This window comes from Perca flavescens, chromosome 1, assembly GCF_004354835.1.
Source record: "Perca flavescens isolate YP-PL-M2 chromosome 1, PFLA_1.0, whole genome shotgun sequence".
Classification (NCBI taxonomy): domain Eukaryota; kingdom Metazoa; phylum Chordata; class Actinopteri; order Perciformes; family Percidae; genus Perca; species Perca flavescens.
Genome location: NC_041331.1, coordinates 14,371,222 through 14,391,447, shown reverse-complemented (window position 1 = coordinate 14,391,447; position 20,226 = coordinate 14,371,222). Strand labels below are relative to the sequence as shown.

At 39.3% G+C, this 20,226-nt stretch overlaps 1 protein-coding gene across 1 annotated transcript in view; it reads left to right on the top strand.

Moving 5' to 3' along the window:
- The window catches only part of gramd2aa (GRAM domain containing 2Aa), a 33,718-nt gene extending 13,949 nt beyond the window's left edge, over window positions 1-19,769 (top strand). Inside the window, exons 3-12 of the mRNA XM_028599145.1 lie at window positions 4,858-4,915; window positions 6,557-6,629; window positions 8,402-8,505; window positions 9,136-9,234; window positions 12,945-13,016; window positions 13,137-13,193; window positions 14,721-14,898; window positions 16,519-16,612; window positions 18,167-18,271; window positions 18,703-19,769. Of these exons, the coding sequence (XP_028454946.1) occupies window positions 4,858-4,915; window positions 6,557-6,629; window positions 8,402-8,505; window positions 9,136-9,234; window positions 12,945-13,016; window positions 13,137-13,193; window positions 14,721-14,898; window positions 16,519-16,612; window positions 18,167-18,271; window positions 18,703-18,706 (844 nt within the window). The 3' untranslated portion in view covers window positions 18,707-19,769. The remainder of the gene's footprint in view (window positions 1-4,857; window positions 4,916-6,556; window positions 6,630-8,401; window positions 8,506-9,135; window positions 9,235-12,944; window positions 13,017-13,136; window positions 13,194-14,720; window positions 14,899-16,518; window positions 16,613-18,166; window positions 18,272-18,702) is intronic.
- The last annotated feature ends 457 nt before the right edge of the window (window positions 19,770-20,226 follow it).

Below are 20,226 nucleotides of genomic sequence, written 5' to 3'. Positions count from 1 at the left end.
CGCATGCATGCGTGCGCACATGCACACACACAGACGCAAACACACTTGCAGAAAGCAACATTTTGCTTTGCTCGCACGGGTATAAGCTGATACACAGGTTTAAGTTTCATTTCCAAACTACAGCTTCTGAAATGATGGTTGAGATCAATTTATGGATCATTATTCCTTATAGCTTATGTGCAGGACTCAAACAGGTTTACTTCATGTACACGATGTGATCCATCGTCCACTGAGCCTCCTGGCGCCTGGAAAACCAGCTTATTTTGCTGCTGCTGCTGCTGCTGCTGCTGCTGCTGTGTAAAACCCTTACAAGAACCTTCCTTTCAAATTCATTTCAAACCCTCTGAATAATGTCCAAAATAAATAACTATAATTGTATCTATATCTTGTATCTATGGCATAGACTGTAAAAATAAGATTCATGGACAACTGTCCATCATTTCCCAACTTTATCCCAGCATGACCTTGTTTATAACCTTAGTTAAAAAAAAAAAAAAAAAAAAAACCTTTACTCGACACACCACATTCACAGCTCTCCTACATAACGCTGTGATGGGAATTGCCTGAAGCAATATTCTTCTTACACTCACCTAGCATCTAGATGTACTAGCAGTATTGATTAAGACCTGGATCTTGTGTCAAAGCTAGAGACAGATGGAGAGGGAGAGGGAGGACTGTAGAGCCGGTTAGTCCCCACAGAGCTGGCCGTGTTTTTTAATAATCACTCTCTTCTCTCCACCTGGGAGTGCAGAGCCGCTGTGGTGCCTATATTTAGGCGGCAACCAGCAGGCAGGAAGAGCAGCACACATGCACTATTGCATGTGACATGGTCACAAGATAATGTCTCGTCTAAGAGGGTGGTTTTAATGAGGTAAAAGTTGAATTTGCACAGCTAGGACACGCTGCATAAAATAATTCAGTGTTAGAAAGGTGGTAATGACCTGCTGTAATTTAGTTTGGTCATGGATAACTTATTAGATATCCTGTTTTCTAAAGTCATGTTAACTCCATTGAAATTATTTTGGAATTTTGTCATTTAAAGGTATACATCTCATGTATTTTGGACAATACTTAATGCACAGCACATGTACATTTTTGTGAGCACATAACTCACAATATGATGTTCTAGTGAAACAGTTACAGTAACATAAAGAATAATTTAACTTTTCACAAGAGACTATTTTACCATTTTTGGGGTCTTTCTTGGATTGGTGCGTGGTGGATTTTCTCACTGCTGTTTTGAAGCTCAATCAATCCATTTTCTTTTGTCACATGCAATCATACCGATAAATATATCATGTAAAGTGAGCGAATGCATCACTTTAAGTTTCTGTAAGGTGTGCAGTAGATCCAGCTTGAGAGGAGGCAGCGCTATTACAGCTGTACTGCTGTAAACAGCTTTAATCCTGCTCTTACACAAGCGCACACACATGCACGCACACACACGCAAACACACACACACACACACACACACACACACACACACACACACACACACACACACACACACACACACACACACACACACACACACACACACAGCAGGAGCAGGCAGCTATAGCATCTGTCAACCCCCTCTGCTTGTTGACACTTTTAACCCTGCTTTGGTCTTTGTCCAGCATGTGTTGTGGATCTCTGTCTCTAATTCACCCTCTGATTCTCTATATGAAGGAGATATCATATATATATATATATATATATATATATATATATATATATATATATATATATATATATATATATATATATATATATATATATATATATATATATATATAGTAGAGTAATAATGGACATAACAATGAATGACCCAATGCTTGAAGACAAATAGAGTCATATTACACCTAGACACAATGAAGCCTCCAGTATTTCATTGTACTCTGTGCACACACAGTGGGTGGACACAATAATATATTACAGTCCAATACAACACACCTGGAATCGTGTCTTTAATGTGAAGCTTATAATCTTCACTGCTAGTAGGTTAACCAGCTGTATGTGAAATACAATCTCAATTTCAGGTCCACATGCTAGCTTGTTCAGGGGGGGGGGGGGTTCAGGTTTAAACCCTATTTCCCAGTTTTCATCGGGTGATTGGAGTTTGCTCAGTTGTCATGGGGTTGAAGATTTGTTGAGATGTAAGCTCAGTAGCTGTTTTCACTTGTAGCCCCTTTGAGGACTCCTCACCCTTAACTTTTGGCTAAAACAGACAAGAAGTCCTAAAGGTTATAAGGGATTAAATCACGACGACGACCGAGCTTGCGCGACAACAGATTCCCCACCGTGACAACTGATGACTAATACAATTTCTGATGATGACGACAATGATTTTCCACTCTTTGCGCTGGTCATTTCACTGTGAACTCCGAGGTAGAAATTAGCATTTCCACGACATCATTATCTCAGTGTCATCATGACCGATGCCCCGGCGGTGCAGAGTTTACCTCTCTCATCTCCACTGTGCTTCACCATGAGTGGCACAGTCAGCGACATGGAAAGAGGCAGCAGAGTCAGGGAGGGTTGTTTGGGGACAGAGGTTACGCTATCTTCTTACCCAGAGGAGAGTCTCTCATCAGAGCAGGGACAAGGACAGTCCTGCTGCTATTAAGGCAACAGGATGGGGTATTTTAACATAATGCCACCTTTCTGTATACAGTTAAGGACACTATTCAAGGAGAATACAAATGTGGTGCTGTTATGGTATGATGTTATAAATTCCCTGCTGAATCATAGTGCAGCCACGTTGAGAGATATGTAACATTATTCTGGAGGAACAAGTGAGGTCGAAATTAAGCCATAAGTGATGACGCCTGTGCAGTACGCTCGTGTAGACATCGACACGTGTACCGGGTTCATAGGAATGAAATTGTTTATTTCTATGGGTGGTTACATGTGCGTTTTGTACTGGGATGTAACGTTACTCACACAAGCAAACAGATCTTACTCGATCTTTCGCTTCTCGGCCATAGACTGTTAATATTAATCGACAGAGCATATGTGATGTCACCCATTGGTTTGCGGAGATCTGCTATCCGTCGTCGAGTTTGCCGTTACAGGCGCAGCCATCCTGGTTGCGGATGTGACGATTTTAGACAAGAAGGAGGAGTGAGGGAGGAGCCCTTACACTCTACGTTACGTTACACACTTTCACATCATAGCCACGCCCTAAAACACCCCCTGCTTTATCGACGATTTTAAAGTCAACGAGACCATAATTCAAATAATCTGGTAGATAACGTTACATGTGTTGTGGAAAATAGCTAAGCTAGCTAGCTAGTGAGCAAGCCAAGCATCAAGCAGGGTGACGCAAATTGTGTGAGATGAGATATGTAGTTCACTGAGCGGTTTCAAACTAAACTAAATGGTACTATGACAAACCTATGACAAACTGACTGACTTTCTTCACTTGCAAAATTATCTTTTAAAGTGACAAACATATGTGTAATTCATGGCTCAATTCAAACAGGATCAAAAAATGATTTGTCTCTTCCCGTTCACTACCATAAATATTTTTTCCGAAATAAGGTCCCATAGGGTCCACCGGAAGGTGGAGGGACTTCGCCTTTATCACCTTACTTCCTGCTTTGCTCCCATGATAAATACAGGAGGCAACTGAGGTCAACGCCTCTATAAACGTAAATATGAGTCGTAATTGCTGCTTGAACAAACGACTAAAGGGGCGTTTTTTTGTGTGAAGACAGTCTCTACAGTCCATCTGTGATTATAAGTATGATAAAGAAAGATGTACCTGGCCTTTATTTATTTATTAACATAACCTCGGCTGCTTACATTCTTGTTCGTATTTTCAAACTGCATAAGAGAAAAGGCTTAAAGCCTGAGGACTAATCGATGTGTCCTTCCCCTTGTTCCCGTTGGACTCTGGAGGGTTGAAGATATCAAGGCTCACTTTCCTCCCTTCATTTTAAGCCTTTCTCTGTGCCACTGTATGAAAATGGCTTCCACAGAGTGAGATAATCCTTCACAGTGAACATGAAGCTGCAATTTGGTTTGGCCAGAGCTTCTGTTTTATCAGTATCTCCTTGAGCAGAGTGTTTTCATATCAGCATTGCGTTGACGTCGTGCTCTGCTCGCTGTCAATCACCTAGCACTCACAGCAAGATACAGGAAGAAAGGGAAGTCTCTGTCGGCAAAGTAATCCCTCAAAAACAGCTGGCTTTTCAGAATTTATTGTTGCATCCATGTCTTCTTCTTTAAGGCGTCTTCACTGTGACAGCAGTTAATTTCATTGACATTTTCCTAAAAGGACTGATTATACTGTATTTTATTTGCTGGGTGGTTCTGTCTGCATTAGCAAGAGATATGACGAGTATCATGCTGTGACATCTGCTGCATTGCTACTATTCTTGAGGAGAGCTTAATGCCTGTGTGTGTGTGTGTGTGTGTGTGTGTGTGTGTGTGTGTGTTAATGTATTGTGACTATAAAAAAGCTAATCTCCTGGCAAGGTGACTATTTGTGTTCAAACAACTAAATATTTATCTTTTATTCAATGTTTTGTGACAGCCTTCGTCTCCCTGCAGTTATGCACACACACCGATGATTAACTTGTCATGTGGTAGCTTTGACCCAGCTGGGATTTTCATGCAATGTACACATATATACACACGCGCACGCACGCACACACACACATTCTAACAACCATTTGTCATGTTGTCTTCAGGCCAGATAATGCATTAATTTGCCTTCAAATGTGCTATATTTAATATATATTTTTTATCCATTGCAATACATTGAAAAAATACGCTTATTTTGTGTACAGTAGAGTTATCATAATTGAGAGGTAAAAATGCATATGAAGCGTCACTTTATTTCTAAGTGTAGTTTTCCTTTCCTAACAGGTTTCAGCTGATCGAAGACCTGTCCTATGAAGATGTGAAGAAATGTTACCGGGGCTCGGTGAGTCTGGTCTCTCTTAGAATCCTAATTGTTACTGTGTCTTTGATTGGAACACGTCCAACCAGTTGTATTCATTTTAACCTATATGTTTAACGTATAATAAAAGCAGCAGCCCCTGTTAAAATCTTCCCTCTGAGGAGATTTTATTTTATGATTCCTTGACTCAAAGGCATTTCTCTCACTTTTGTACTGCAGTCAGATCTGTGTCCTGACGATTGGATGCAGAAGCTGACAAAAGGCTTCTATCCATATAACAAAATCTAATCTGATGTATATTGTATTCATGTATTTATCTTTTCTGAGTCATAAAAGATTATGACATGCTAACATGCTAAAAAAGAAAAAATAACATGCTGCCATTATAAATTTGTGAGAAATTATCCTATTTTTCCTGCTTACCCCCAACCAATGTGATATTTCTCAGGCTCAATTATTATTAAAAGATTTTAGACTTAACATATAAAACTGAACAGAGAACAAATTATATGTTCGTTGACAAGCTCAGCAGTGCTATATAATCAAATCACTATCACTTAGACTTGCTGCAATCCTGGCCAATGTCCTCCAGACAGTTCACCATGAATACAGTCAGCAAATGATTATACTGCACATTAACAGTAACATTAACCCTGGGCTTTCCCCCAGTGGTGATGGAGCCGTCTGCATTACTGTAACCTACTGTTAAGTGCCATATTCCTGAGGACAGGAGCTGCTCCAGCATGAGCTATTAATAGAAAGACAAAAACAGGGGCAGCAGACAACAGCAAACGGAGCTGATGCGAGTGGAAGGAAAGATAGACGAGATACAGGACAGGGCTGAAAACTAGGGAAAGATTATCTGGTGGCAGAGATATCTAGAGCTGAAGGTGAGTTTGAGCTGTGGGGAAGGAGAGCGGGGAGTGAATGAGACCTCGTGTGTGTTCAGATGGGAGGGAAATGTATGATTTTCTCTGAAAAGTGAGGACTTCAAGGTGTCACAGACTGTCACTACAGAAGATCTGACAGATAGAGGGAAGGAGAGGCAGAGAAAGAAAGTGAGCAGGGGGAGGAGTACCTGTGTGTGTTGTTTTTTTCCTGCTCCGAATAAGGAAGGGCAGAGCATGTGTACGTGAAGGAGGCAGAAGGAGGGTGTCAGCTAGGTGCTGCAAAGTGTAGAGTCACTGGAGGTGTATTTGAGACAGAGAAAGAGAGCCTTGTAGTTTCTGAGAAAGAGCTCAGTGGCTGTAAACTGAGGCGTTGCTGCTGTACTACTCTGTAGTAGTATGTGTGTGTGTGTGTGTGTGTGTGTGTGTAGGTAGGTGTACACATTAGAGCCTGGTATGTGTTTGTAGGTGCAAGTAGACTAGAGGTAGACAGTCCTCCTCCATCTCGTCCCAGTACTGACCGGCGCCGGGGGAACAGTGTGTGTCTTGCAGCGGCTTGCTCCAGGCCTTGGATGTGCGCGAGTGTGTGTGTGTGTACGGTGCCAACGTGCTGAGCCTGGTGCAGAGCTCGCGACCTTTGAGGGAGAGGGTGGTGTCTGCGGCGAGTGGAGCCAGAGTGGCCGGTGGTGGCGGAGTGGCGGGTTGCGCCGGTGGTGCTGTGCAGGCAGACCGGTCTGCTAAGGAGATGCTCATGACTCTGCCCTGTCCCTCTGCACAGACTGTCAGCAAGTACAACTCGCAGTACCACAAACTGTTCCAGTGTGTGCCCAAGGATGAGATCCTCATGAAAGGTACTTCTTTTGTACTGCAACATCTGTTTTATTAATCAACTTGTTAATATTCTTGGACATGTCATGCTGCAGCTTCATATATATATATATATATATATATATATATATATATATATATATATATATATATATATATATATATATATATATATATATATATATATATATATATATATATATATATATATATATATATATATATATATATATATATGTATGTATATATATATATATATATATATATATATATATATATATATATATATATATGTGTATGTATATATATATATGTGTGTACATGTGTGTATGTATGTATGTATGTGTATATATATATATATATATATATATATATGTGTATATATATATACAGTATATATGTATATATATATATGTGTGTATATATATATATATATATATATATATATATATATATATATATATATGTGTGTGTGTGTATATATATATATATATATATATATATATATATGTATGTATGTGTGTGTATAATTTGCCTGTTTTGTATTTGTTTTTTATATTTATAATCCTTTCTTGCCTTTTATTAAAGGAATACGCCACCGTTTGTTGAAATAGGGTTATTCACCGTCTCCTCTATATTTATATAGGTGGGCAAATGCATTTTTGTCTCAGTGCATGCATTGTCTTTGTCCGGCAGTGCCTCCGCTAGCTTAGCTTAGCGTAGTGAATGGAATTCTATGTTGCCGGTTAGCATGTCGTGAGTAAAAGTGACCCCCCAACAACAACAAAAACAAAACCTAATTACTTCTTGTGGCCTACGTATTCACAGCGAGTACAAATAGCAATGCAGATTAAGACTAAACTAGACGATACAGTAGACAGTGAATGGCGATGAACATGGCGGACTTTGTGAGAGACGAAGAGGATGACTTCTCAGACTGTGGTGGAAAATATGCAAGATTGTGCATTAAAATATCTAATAATTTTTCAGTAATTGTACAAAATACTAGAAGTGATCAGCAGCTTTATTGTGCTAGTAATGCCTAATCAACAATAGCATCTATACTTTCATACAAAAAGCCCTATATAACAAACAAGCAAAAAATTGCACTGAATTGTCGCTAACTGAAGTACTTGTCTTGGCACTGTGTCCCGCTTTAATTCTTCTTGCTTCAGTTCTGACATCTGGTTAACCTCAGAAACATTTTCAGAACGTCTCCAACACGGTACGAACTCTTCTGTACAACCTGGTTAACCATAAACTTTGAAGTGAAATGCAACCTATTATAATATAACCATTGTGTTGAACAAGGAGAGATTGATGATTTTCAAAATGCAAGCGAGACAGTAGGAAGCTTCAATGTAATGGTGCTGAAACACCAAGAAGAAGTAGTACTAGTGGCGACGAAGGCCGACTGAGGCGTCGCCTCACGTCTCAACCTTGCTTGTGTCTTAGCCAAAAAGTTACAATTGAACACATCGTGACCGCCAGGTACGTTCTGCATCTGTGTGAGAGGAAATAACTCCGTGTCAGCAGGCGGCGGTCATCTATTCGTCATTCAGAAAGGGAAACGGGATATACAAATTGTTAGTTATAGAAAAAGTTTTGCTGTAATTTTTGCAGTGTGTTCAAGTGCAACTTTTTGGCAAAGACGCAGGCGACTTGAAGAGACCTTGAGGAGACCTGAGGCGACACTAGAGTCGTGCTTCGTCGCCACTAGTTCTTTGCTGTCTGCCTGCATGGTATGTCAGGGCCTTAAGATAAAAAAAAGTGTTTTTGTCTCTTCTGTTCTCAGTGTACTCCTGTGCTCTTCTCAGAGATATTCTTCTACAAGGCCGGCTCTATATTTCCAGAAATTGGCTGTGTTTCTATGCCAACCTCTTTGGCAAAGACATTAAGGTACGAAAGACTGACAGACAGCTTAATAAACCCAAACTGACTGACAAACATGGACCAAGTGTCTCCCTGTCACAATCTGACGAGCAGATTGGACAACTTGACAATATACTTGACTGAATTCATTCAGGATTATGGGCAGATTTTCAGTTTGGCAGACTTAATTCTCCCATATAGAACATGTCTCTCTCTCTCTCTCTCTCTCTCTCTCTCTCTCTCTCTCTCTCTCTCTCTCTCTCTCTTTATGTCTACACTGTGAAAACATGTACCAAGAACATGTAGACTTACTGAACCTTTAACCTTCGCCAGTTATGTGATTTTCTCTTTGATGTTGTGCATCGTTCCTTTCCCTCATTTCCTTGAAACCAAACCTCTCCTGACATCTGAGCTACTTATTCAGACTGCATTCTTCACATTCTGACTGAAATAAGACACGTTTCACGTCCACTACTGACTTACTCCAGGGCCTTTTCCTGAGTTTATTTCAATGTCTGCTTTTCCTGCCACCATTTACTCAAATCACCCTGGTGTTTTTAATCTTACTTATAATTTTCGTGTCATTTTGCTTTTGGGTTTGCCTCCTCAAATCAAAGGAGTGTCCCCCTTATAAATGTTATTTTCCATCTTCTTTAGGTGGCTATCCCTGTTGTTTCCGTGAGGTTGGTGAAGAAGCACAAAACAGCGGGCCTTGTGCCCAATGGCTTGGCTATAACCACGGACACCGGCCAGAAGGTAAACACTTAACCATGAAAGTCGCTGTGATTTAAAAGTCTTATGCTGATTAGCGCAGCATGGCTGTATTTTCCAGGAGAGGTGCGATGGGAAAACAACACCGTGCTATAGATAGAAGCGGAGTGGAGTCTCAGCCTGGTAGCACAAGAGATTGAAGGGTTTATCCGCCATTACGGCAACACTCAGATAGGCTTCTTAACTTTCTGTCAGCCTTTAATCAACTGGTGTTTTCAAAGGCATAATGTACTTTTCAGCTTCTGTTCAGGCTCCCACAGCCCTTGAATGATGATAGCCAGCAAGCTAACTTTAGCATGTGGTAACAACCAGGTTTTGTATCTTCAAGTAACAAAATAACAACCTATAAATACACAAAACTATATGTAATTTTAGCCGAGTTGGTTATTTCGCAGTGTGCATTCCACAAGAGGGGCCTTTTAGGCCTTTATTGTTATAGAACAGCTGAATGCATGTAGGAGGAGAGAGAAGGGGAATGACATGCAGCAAAGGGCCGCAGGTTGGAATTGAACCCGCGGTCGCTGCGTCGAGAAGTAAATTTCTATTTATGGGCTCGCGCTCTACCGGGTGAGCTATCCAGGCACCATTAAAAAAAATATATATAAAAAATATGAATGTAAATTTGAATGCAAAAATGGTCATTTGAGGATACAAATGACTAAACTGAGGGAATTAAATTAGTGTGTTGAGTTCAAAAAAGAATTAACTGATGCCAGTTATTTATCGAAAAGAGTTTGCAGCCATGTTTGCGGCTCTGTGACGCGGTACCTAGGCGCATTGGTATTTTGAGCTAAATGCTAATGTCAGGATGCTAAGAAGATGATGTTTAGCAGATCATATTTACCAGGTTCACCACCTTACTCTAGCGTGTTAACATGCTAACATTTGTTAATCAGCACTAAATTAAAGCACAGCTGAGGTTGATGGGAATGCCATTAGTTTTGCAGGTATTTGAAGTAAAAGTTAAAGTATTGGCAGAATGAACAGAAGCAGAAGAATTAAGATTCTTCTGTGTGAACCTCTTTTCTTTTTTTTGTCAGGAAAGTTTGTCAAGTTGTTTTTGCTTTCCCCATTGATCTTTTTGCTTAAAACAAGGAAATGGATAACAGAATATTCTGCATGTTTCTAGTAGTGGCACACACATTTTTGTTGTCACAGTGCACACACACACACGCAGAAGAGCCGGCTACTCAGAGTTATGGCAGTCGTTACAAAGTTCAGAAATAGCACATGTTTTAAATGCTCCTCAGACATTTATTTACTCCACAATACACTCATATATACATACACCACAGTACTACATGTATATTTGACCTCGTCCATCATTTATTCGTTACACAAATTATTAATTATTACTAGAGTGGTGGGGCTGATTTTTCTCCAGATAAATGCAATGGGTTTGGGTTAGCATACTGTCAACACTGAGGTATATTAGGTGTGCATTAGGTAAGAGTAATATTATCAGATAAATGAAAAATGTCTCAGCAGACGTCTTTAGATGATGTCTAGTCTATGTCCACAACGTTTCATTTATGTGATTGTTTTCCGGTGCCACCGACGGTTCCGCCGGATGTCCCTAATTTTCGGCTAGATGTCCCTCCCCTCCCGCTTTCTTTGTGTTGGCATTCTAAACTCCTGTCGATTCGGGAATTATCCTCCGACAATCAAATTATATTTATCTTTTTTTGGAGTAAAATTCTCATCACACACTTGACATCCATTTTAATTCCAGAGCTCGCCTCCCTAGGTGCACACATTCCACCAAAACAAGTTCCTTCCCAAGGCTATTTTGCAGAGGCACCGTTTCTGTGTCCGGTGCCCAAGACGATTGTGATTGGTTTAAAGAAATGCCATAAGAGCATGTTTTTCTCCTATGCCGGAATGCTGTGTGGACTAGCCAGACCCTCCTCCGCAACACTGTGGAGGAAGGTCTGACAATGGGAGAATAGATGATGTCTGTCTTCATCTTCATCTTTCTTTATTTAAAGTTACATGTTAGCTGGTCTCAACAAAACCCCCCAGTATAAAATAGTTGTTTACATTTTCATTTGTGCAATACACTATTATTAAATTAGTCTGAGGTTACTAAAAATTTGCAAATATATCCCCTCAGAGGTGATATATTACAAAAATATAGGCTACATTTACACTACTACGCGTTGGTTTAAAAACAAATGTCTTTTGCTATGTTTACACCTTGCGTCCGCACTACTTTGCCATTTCCGAGCCCCTAAAACGGAGACATTTGGAAACACTTCTGTCCCTGTTTTGGTTTGAAAACTTCAGGGTTGCATTGTACAGTAACAGTTTCACCTCCTTAATTAATCCATGGTATTATTTTCCACCATTGTTGTTCTTTCTCCAAACTATGTTCTGTATTTTCAACTTTTACATCCATGATTTTCAACCGCAGAGTAATGTCAGACAATCTGCCTCTTGTTTACACCGGCACACTCATGCACAGTGTATGCGAATTGTAATGTGGTATGCGTTGTCAGGCATGTTAATATGGACGAAGATCATTTTTGCAACTGGAGCTAAAACTCTACTGTGGACAGAGATAGTTTTTGTCTCAAAACGCCGCTCAAAAAGGAAAACGAAGTAGTGTAGCTTTAGTCATAGCCCAACCCAAAATGCAGAGTCTGAGCCACACAGCAGCTCAGATTAAAGCAACAACCTTTCTCAAAGCAGGTGAGATATTTAGCATATGGATGGTATGTCTCATACTGTCCAAGGGAAAATACCATATATGTCTGCGTGAGTGTGTAGTATGCATAACATAACCATGGGCACATACATGGCTCTGTACAGTACCACTATACTGCTAAAGATGACTGAGGTTGGTTCTTGTGTTTATGAGGTAGAAAGCTCACAGCTCGTGCCTGTAACAACTGACAAAGTGATACACACAATAACAGAGTGTTTCAAATGCTCATAAATAAATTCAAAATTGCTTTTTAGATAGCAGTGATATGTATCCAGGTCAGATGTATATTTAGCTAAGCTGTTACTGACCTGTCATTCATAGTTTTTCATGACAGAATAAACCAGAACAAAAATGTGATTACAAAAGTATCCTCTTTGTGCCTAGATTAAAGCTTTTGAGCTTTTGTGACTCATGGCAAATTTGTACTCTTTCCCAGTAATGTTAATGTAATATTAAATGCTTTGTATGGCTGCAAATACAATTATTTAAGCACCTCCTTAAATGCCTGAATGCACTGATTGTATTCTAACAACATAAGTGAAGAGTTATAATATATAATGCAAGTTTAATTTTGGGAAGGCACTGAAGAACTTAAGTGCTGATATTTCAGATAAAGTGACCTAGGTTCAGATGTACACGTCTATGATATTTGCAAAGGCAGGCTGGGACTTTTTGATCTATTTCTTTATTCAGTTTCCCCAACAGGGCTCATCAAAGTTTATATCATCTCTCATCTATCCTAATGTTGGTGAGAAATGAAAAGCTGACTATATAGCTTATCCATGTTGTTCTTCAACAACTGTATGAATATAAATTGGAGAGAATCACTTTGTTTAAATGAGCTTAAATGTACCATACATATCTGTTATGTGTAACAAATTCAGAATAGTTTCAAGGGACATTTTTATTTTTAACAAGAATTGTATAATATATATATATAAACGGGATTTTTAAGTGACTGTTTTTCTTTTCTTTTTTACTTCCTTAGTATGTATTTGTATCTCTGCTGTCAAGAGACAGTGTATATGATGTCCTTCGTAGGATCTGCACTCACCTACAGGTCAGAGGACACGGACACACACACACACACACACACACACACACACACACACACACACTCGCGCACGCATACTTCGTCTGTATACGTCAGTTAAAGAGGTGATTTCCTTTTCCTCTCCAGGTCAATGGGAAGAGTCTGAGCTTGAAGCAGTTCATGGAGAAGCCAACCTTATCTCTGGTCAGTGACAGCATGTCTTTGATAATCATACAATTGTAAAGATCAAAGTGGGTGAACCTTCAACATCTGCTAATCTACAGGCATTACGATTACTTTAATGTTTCCTAGTTGTGTTTCATGTTGGTCAAAAAGCCTCTGGCAGCGCTCACCTTCAACTACCTCTGACCTGAAGCCTGACGTATTTTCTTACACAGACAGTATCAATAGATGATTCTGTTGCAGCTGCAGTCATGCACTGAATTACCCCCCCCCTCGAGTTGGCAAGATGCTATCAAAGAGTGCTCTGAAGTCACCTTGTCTGTGTGCGTGTGCGACAGAACATCTTTTGTATTAAGTAATAATTAAGTTCTGTTAACATGCTCGTACTTGATCACGCTCTGATCTAGACTGAAGGTATTCAAAGAAAAAAAGGCTTTTGTTCATGTTGCCAGCATATTCAATGGAAGGTTTCGTAGAGCTTTGCTGCTCTCAAACACTAAAGATGCCTGATCTATATTTACAGTCTGCAATCATGTTAAGACTTAAATGCAGAAATATTTCAAGGATATTCTTGCCCCTTGCTGAATATCTCTTCACATTGTAGCTTCCATAGGGTTTAAAATGGATAGGCACCATTTATTAATGGTTATTTAAAACAAATCCCTATGTGTGTTTTTTTTTATTATAAACTAATTATCATTTATAATTGCTTCATTGCCAAATAGAAAGGATAAACCCCAGCCAAAGAGATTTTTCACAACCTGGCAGCCCAATAGTTGAAGGAGGGTTAAATGTTTGTGGCATGGCTTAATCTGTGCCACAAAAATTTAATAAAGACAACATTTCAATCCTACTTGGATCTTTGTCAGGTCAGAATGTTTGAAAAATGGAAATGACAACCATATTTATACATACCTGACAAAGAGCCAAGTATTATCAAAATGTTGTCTTTATTAAACTTTTGTGGCATGCAGTAAGTCTGCAGACCAACAGTTGTTCTCGTGAATGCTCTTAACTGATCCATAGCATTACGTTTGTGATGTTGATTTAGCTCAGTGGTTCCCAGTCTCAGGGAGGGGTCACAATATCACAAAATGTTTAAATTCAAGAAAGGAAAAAAAGTAAAACATTTACATTTTCATTTTTCTGGCCTCTAAGTCATAAAAAAAAAAATATATATATATATATATATATATATATATATATATATATATATATATATATATATATGTGTTTTTTTGGTTGAATGGCTTACAACTCCGCACTAAGGCAGTTCATATGTAGATATCACTTTATTTTCAGGGGTCACAAGCAAAATAGACATAGCTAAAGGTTTAAAATCGTTGATTTCACCAGGGGTTTCAGACCAAGCAAGACCTTACAATCCATGTAAAAAAAAAAAAAAAAAACACTGAATTATAAGGATAGGAGAACTCTGGTTTAGATTAATGAACCACTAGTGTGCTGGCAGCTGAGATGTTCAGATTAGACCATTATCTGTTGCAGTTGGATGACCATCTTTCTAATACTCTTTCCTCTGTGCCACAGGATGAGTTCCCAGTTCCAGACGAGTTCCCAGTGGTTGACGAATTCCCATCAGTGTTAAAGTGGAGAAGGAAACCCTCAGTGGTGTCTGTGTCATCCTCCCTTCCTGACCTCCTGGGGAACTCCCCCAGCAGCCTGAGCGCCGTAGACACACCCTTCAAATTGGAACAGCCGCTGGAAGGTGATAAAACTATCCATACAATGATGATTTGCTTGTGGTTAGTCTCGCTTTGCCAGACCTTCCTCCACAGCGCTGCGGAGGAGGGTCTGGCTAGTCCACACAGTATTCTGGGATAGGAGAAAAACGTGCATCACAATCGAAAAAAAAAATGTGAACATCAACAACTTCTCAGTCCCTCCCCCCTTTCTGCTAAAGCCCAAAACGTTCTCCTAAGCCCATCCCCCCCCACAAGCGAGAATGAATGTGTGTGCATGAGCAGTGATTGATACGCAGTTAGACAAATCTTACCTACTGCACCTTTAATCTTAGGAACACTGCAAGCCTGCAATATGTAATACAAACTAAAAGTGTACATGGGAAATACGCAGTTCTGCCAAGTAATGATGTGTGAATCCATGAAGAGTTTTATAGGTAACATTCCTCTTATGTAACGACACATTAAGCTCCAAATGGAGATTAAATCCTGTGGGGGTTTGTATTAAAAAGCTTTGGGCGGATGTAGAGATTATCACAAACAATGTCGGCTGTCAAAATCTTCTGAGGACAGTCTAATGGTTGTATGCTGACAGATCATTTCTGCTAACTTACATTAATGTTCTCTATTTGATATTTGATGAGCGTGAGCTTTTGTGTACATTGTCCTTACAGCTCACATGAGGAGTGGAAAGATGGGAAATAATGTAATTAAAAGATTTATGTCTACTAGATAACATAACTTGGGTTAACACATGCATTAGAGTAGCACAAAACACACGCACATATAGAAGCAGTGCAAAAAGAAGGAATGCATACATACTGTATCAGCTAAATTGTAAAGACGTTGGGGTATAATAGTCAGCTCATGGTTTTATATGATTCAGACAATGTAGAGTTCACTGTTTTTTCTGGGTTTTCAGATTTCACCATTTCTTAATTTCTAAGAATTGTCTTCTTATATTTTAGTACAAAATGCAAATAATCTTATAGAAAGTACAAATTAATAAATTAAATTAATCACTTTTCACAGGTTTTAATTTTTAGAGATCTCTGACAACACAGTGTTAATTGATATAATTTAATTGCACCCCACAAAAATGAGATTTAGCCTACCCAAAGGTCCCATGTTGTAAAAAGTGAGATGTCATGTCTTTTATTAATGAAAAAGGCAGATTGAGGTGCTATATAAATACTGTGAAAATATCAAAACACTCAATCCACAGAGAAATGCACACAGCCCGTATTAAGAAACCGTGCCTTTCAATGATCCGTCAGGACTTCCATATAGTCCATATAGTTACAGTGCATGTGATGAACCCTGACCAATCGGAGCAGACTGGGATTTTTCGGGAGGGGGCCTTAAAGAGACAGCCACTAAAACATACAGGTATATTCGGAAAGACAGTTTGAGAAAAAGAATGTGTTTTTCTTTACATTAAAGCATGTAAACATGTTCTAGTAGAACCCCAAAATACAAGTTTGAACATGAAAATGAGAATATGGGACCTTTAATTATTTTTCAAACTCCAAAGTGCATATTGTCCCACCATTACACTAACAGGTGGGCAAGCACTATTTAAAGTGAAACAGGCAGTACAGTCAAGCCAAGTACTGTTAATGGTTTTCTGTTATTGTGTGTTACAGAGCGAGCTCTGCAAACAGACCGAGGTCTTTTATCAGAGCCACTGGCAGAGCTGGGCCAGATGGAGTACCAGCTGCTCAAGTTCTTCACCCTGCTGTGAGTATACAGAGGGACACAAAGACACCAACAACATCACCTTCAACTCCTCCAACAACTGACTCATAGCTACACACACACACACACACACACACACACTGTGAGCGTTAACATGGAGATATAAATAGTGGGCAATTCACTCAGTCAAACTGAACACACGGGATCAGAGATGTTAAAACATTTTTAGTTTGTAGTTTTCCTACAGAGAAGTTGCCTCCTGAGCACGCCGACTTATTGGGACTTTAGCTCATTCAGCGTATCCCCCAGGGTTAGATAAGTCCATACATACCCTTCTCATCTCCGTGCGTGTCGTAACTCTGTCTGACACACCCACCGCTAGCCTAGCTTAGCACAGATCCTGGAGGTAACTGGCTCCATCTAGTCTACTGCTCCCAATAAGTGACAAAATAACGCCAACAGTTTCCTATTTACAGTACATGTTGTGATTTGTACAATTAAGAAGGTCACATGAGACACAGCCATCTTCTATAACTATAACTATATTCTCAGAAGGCAAAGCCACGCTGTGACTATACAAATCATAACATGTAAACATCTGTGCTAAGCTAGGCTAGCGGTGGGTGCGTCAGACAGAGTTACGACACGCACGGAGATGAGAAGGGTATGTATGGACTTATCTAACTCTGGGGGATACGTTGAATGGGCTAAAGTCCCAATAAGTCGGCGTGTTCCTTTAACTTGATTATTAAGATTCATTACAATGCATCAAATAATTTGTCTTAGTGAGCATCATGCTCAACCTTACTCCACCTGGCCTCCAGCATAGCAGAGGGTAACAGTGATCAGGGAGACTGTCCTTCACCCAGAGGATGTTAAGCCGCTCTGCTTTAGTGTCCTTGAGAGAGCAATAAATCCCTATCTGTCCCGAAGATTTGTCATATTGCTGACGATGACCTCTGACCCCAGAGTCGAGCACAGATTTTCTCACTGGTATATCTCAGATTATAATCTATATAAATCACAAGGAAAAATCTTTGTAGATTCATGCTCAAAATAGAATACACAATTCATGTAATCAAGCCACACATGTATATTTAGTAACTCTTGAGTGAATTAAAAGAGAAATAAATGTTGCACCTGCATGTTTTCTTTTTAAAGCTATTATTGTGTGGTGATACAATAACCATGCAATGGCCATTCAAAATGAAAAATACTTTTAGCTTAGTTTGTTTAGCTTATTGATTTTTACTGTGCAGAAATGACTGGAAACCAGTGGCTGCTTGGAAAGTAGACACATTCAAAAGTTTGAAACGCTACATCGTTACTTGTCCGTTACATGTACATCGTTACATGTGCATCATATCAAACACTGCTTTAGTCCTTTAAGGCAGATTTAAACTGTGTTGTACAAGGACAGTGAAGTGCTGATATGTTGACAGAAAGTCAAACGTTGCCTCCCAGTGTTCATCAAAAGGCATTACAGCTCTCTTCCTCCACATCGACAGAGGACTCCAGAGTCTAATGCCATAACCGTCCATCCTGAAACTTTTTTTGTAATTCAATTCATCTGTGTGTCTCCTCGTTTGTCATCAGAATTATTCTCCTCATCCTGTCATCGTGCTACCTGGCCTTTCGTGTGTGCAGTCTGGAGCAGCAGCTGTCCTTCCTCAGTAACCCAAATCTGCCCCTGAGAGAGAGGTAACGCTGCATCAGCCACATCATCACTACTTTATAATTATGTGAAACAAAGAAAGGAAAAAAAACACATTCAAATACCAAACATTCCATGTCCTTGTATTTGTAATTATCTTTTGTGTAAGAAGAAGAGTCACGTTTGTTATATTGTATTGTTTTATGATGGATTGTATTTCATGACATTGTTATTTAACAGGAACAATAATGGTTAATATTGTTACATCAAAATAAATAAATGCATCAGCTGTAATATAGAAGGCTTTTAGTTGAAGGTAATTTGCAGCTCTTTGGCCTGGTATGTGTGAGTGTGCGTGTGTGCTGGAATCAGTGTCAAGGGTGAAAAAAAATTTAAAAAAAGAGGAGGTTAATACTGTTGATTTACCCTCCATTTAATCCAGAGAGTCCACTAACCTGGCCGCTTTCTTCTCGTCCAGGTAACCACTGCTCTCCGCTGTGACCCATTGGATTAGCGGCTGTTTTCTCTTCTCATGGTTTGAGCTGATGATGCCCACCTGCACATATCCAGGACCAGCTTTAGAAACCCGAGTCCAGGCATCTTACAGACCTTCCCCTCCGCGGAATGACTTCCGATTTAGTGATCACTTCCAGACTATGCAAACAGACTGTCTGTCTATTTATTTCTGGATTTATAGTAAATTTTACTGTAGATTATGATTGCCTACCATAGCCTATCCCTCTCACAGACATTTCATCTTTACCTACACAAAAGTGTAAAACCTCCATACCCTAAAATAGTGAGCCGATTGCCGTTGAAGCTGCTGTTTGTGACACTGATGAAGTGAAGGAGTGGTGATGGAGACTAGAGATGAAGTTGGAGTTGGATGATGGAAAGGTAAGAGATAATTCAACACATTAATTACTTGAAAAGACAGATAGTAAAGATATTTAAGGTGTGTTATAATATTCAACATATTCTGACTGACAAGTGGACTAAACCAAATGTTTGGTTGTTTTTTTTTCTGGTGAGATCTTGGCATAGCCCCCTAGACTATAATTGTTATTTTTTTACAGTCTATGCATAGCCCTCAGTCGGACGGCTAAAACAAGCTACGACAATGCACTTTTTTAAAAATATGTCCACATTATTTCAAATGTATGTAACAGTTTTAAGAGTTTAGATCTATTTTTTGTGCTAGGTAATAGGTACCCGATTGTCATTTTTGAGGGTATTTATGGAAGAAAGTCCTGCTGTGACCACAGACACTTGTCATTTAACTGTAATATACTGGAGCGATAACACCACCTGTGGGTGTGAACTATAATGTGAATGAGATGGTTAGGTGACATGCATACTTTTTGTTTTTAGTTGTACTGATCAGCTGTGTAAATGAGGTTTTTCTTACATTATACATTTCAAAAGAAATCACCAAAAACTTAAAAATCATACGTTGAGGTGATTATATCGTTGTCTGAAGATATTTAATGCCCTTTTGAGAGAGAGATGGGTGAAATGTTGTCCCAGACTAGTTTGTGAAATTGAATGAATTAAATTGGCAACAAAATGTAGATACACAAAAAGTGTCTACGGCTTTTAATTTATTTTTCTATCCAGCCTTCCATCCTGTCACTTTGGCACTACACACAGTACCACCATGAAAACGCCTTGACTCCGACAGCACAGCAAATTTGAGTAACCTCTACAACTCGCCCTAAATTATAAAACTGGAACATAATGTTGGCAGAGGCACTTCATGCTTAATACATTCAATATGGAGCGTTGGCTGTACACCAGTAGCATTGGTTTCCTTCGTTCCTGTTCAAATTTAATAACTTCATGGGTTAAATATGTGTAGTTTTTTTTTAAATGTGAGCTGTTCAGAAACTACAAAAAACCACTTTGACTTTAGTCAATAAATACATGAATACATGTTTGACATTATCTGACTGATGGGGTTTGAAAAGGGCATTTTTAAAAAAGGTGTTATAAACCCACAGAG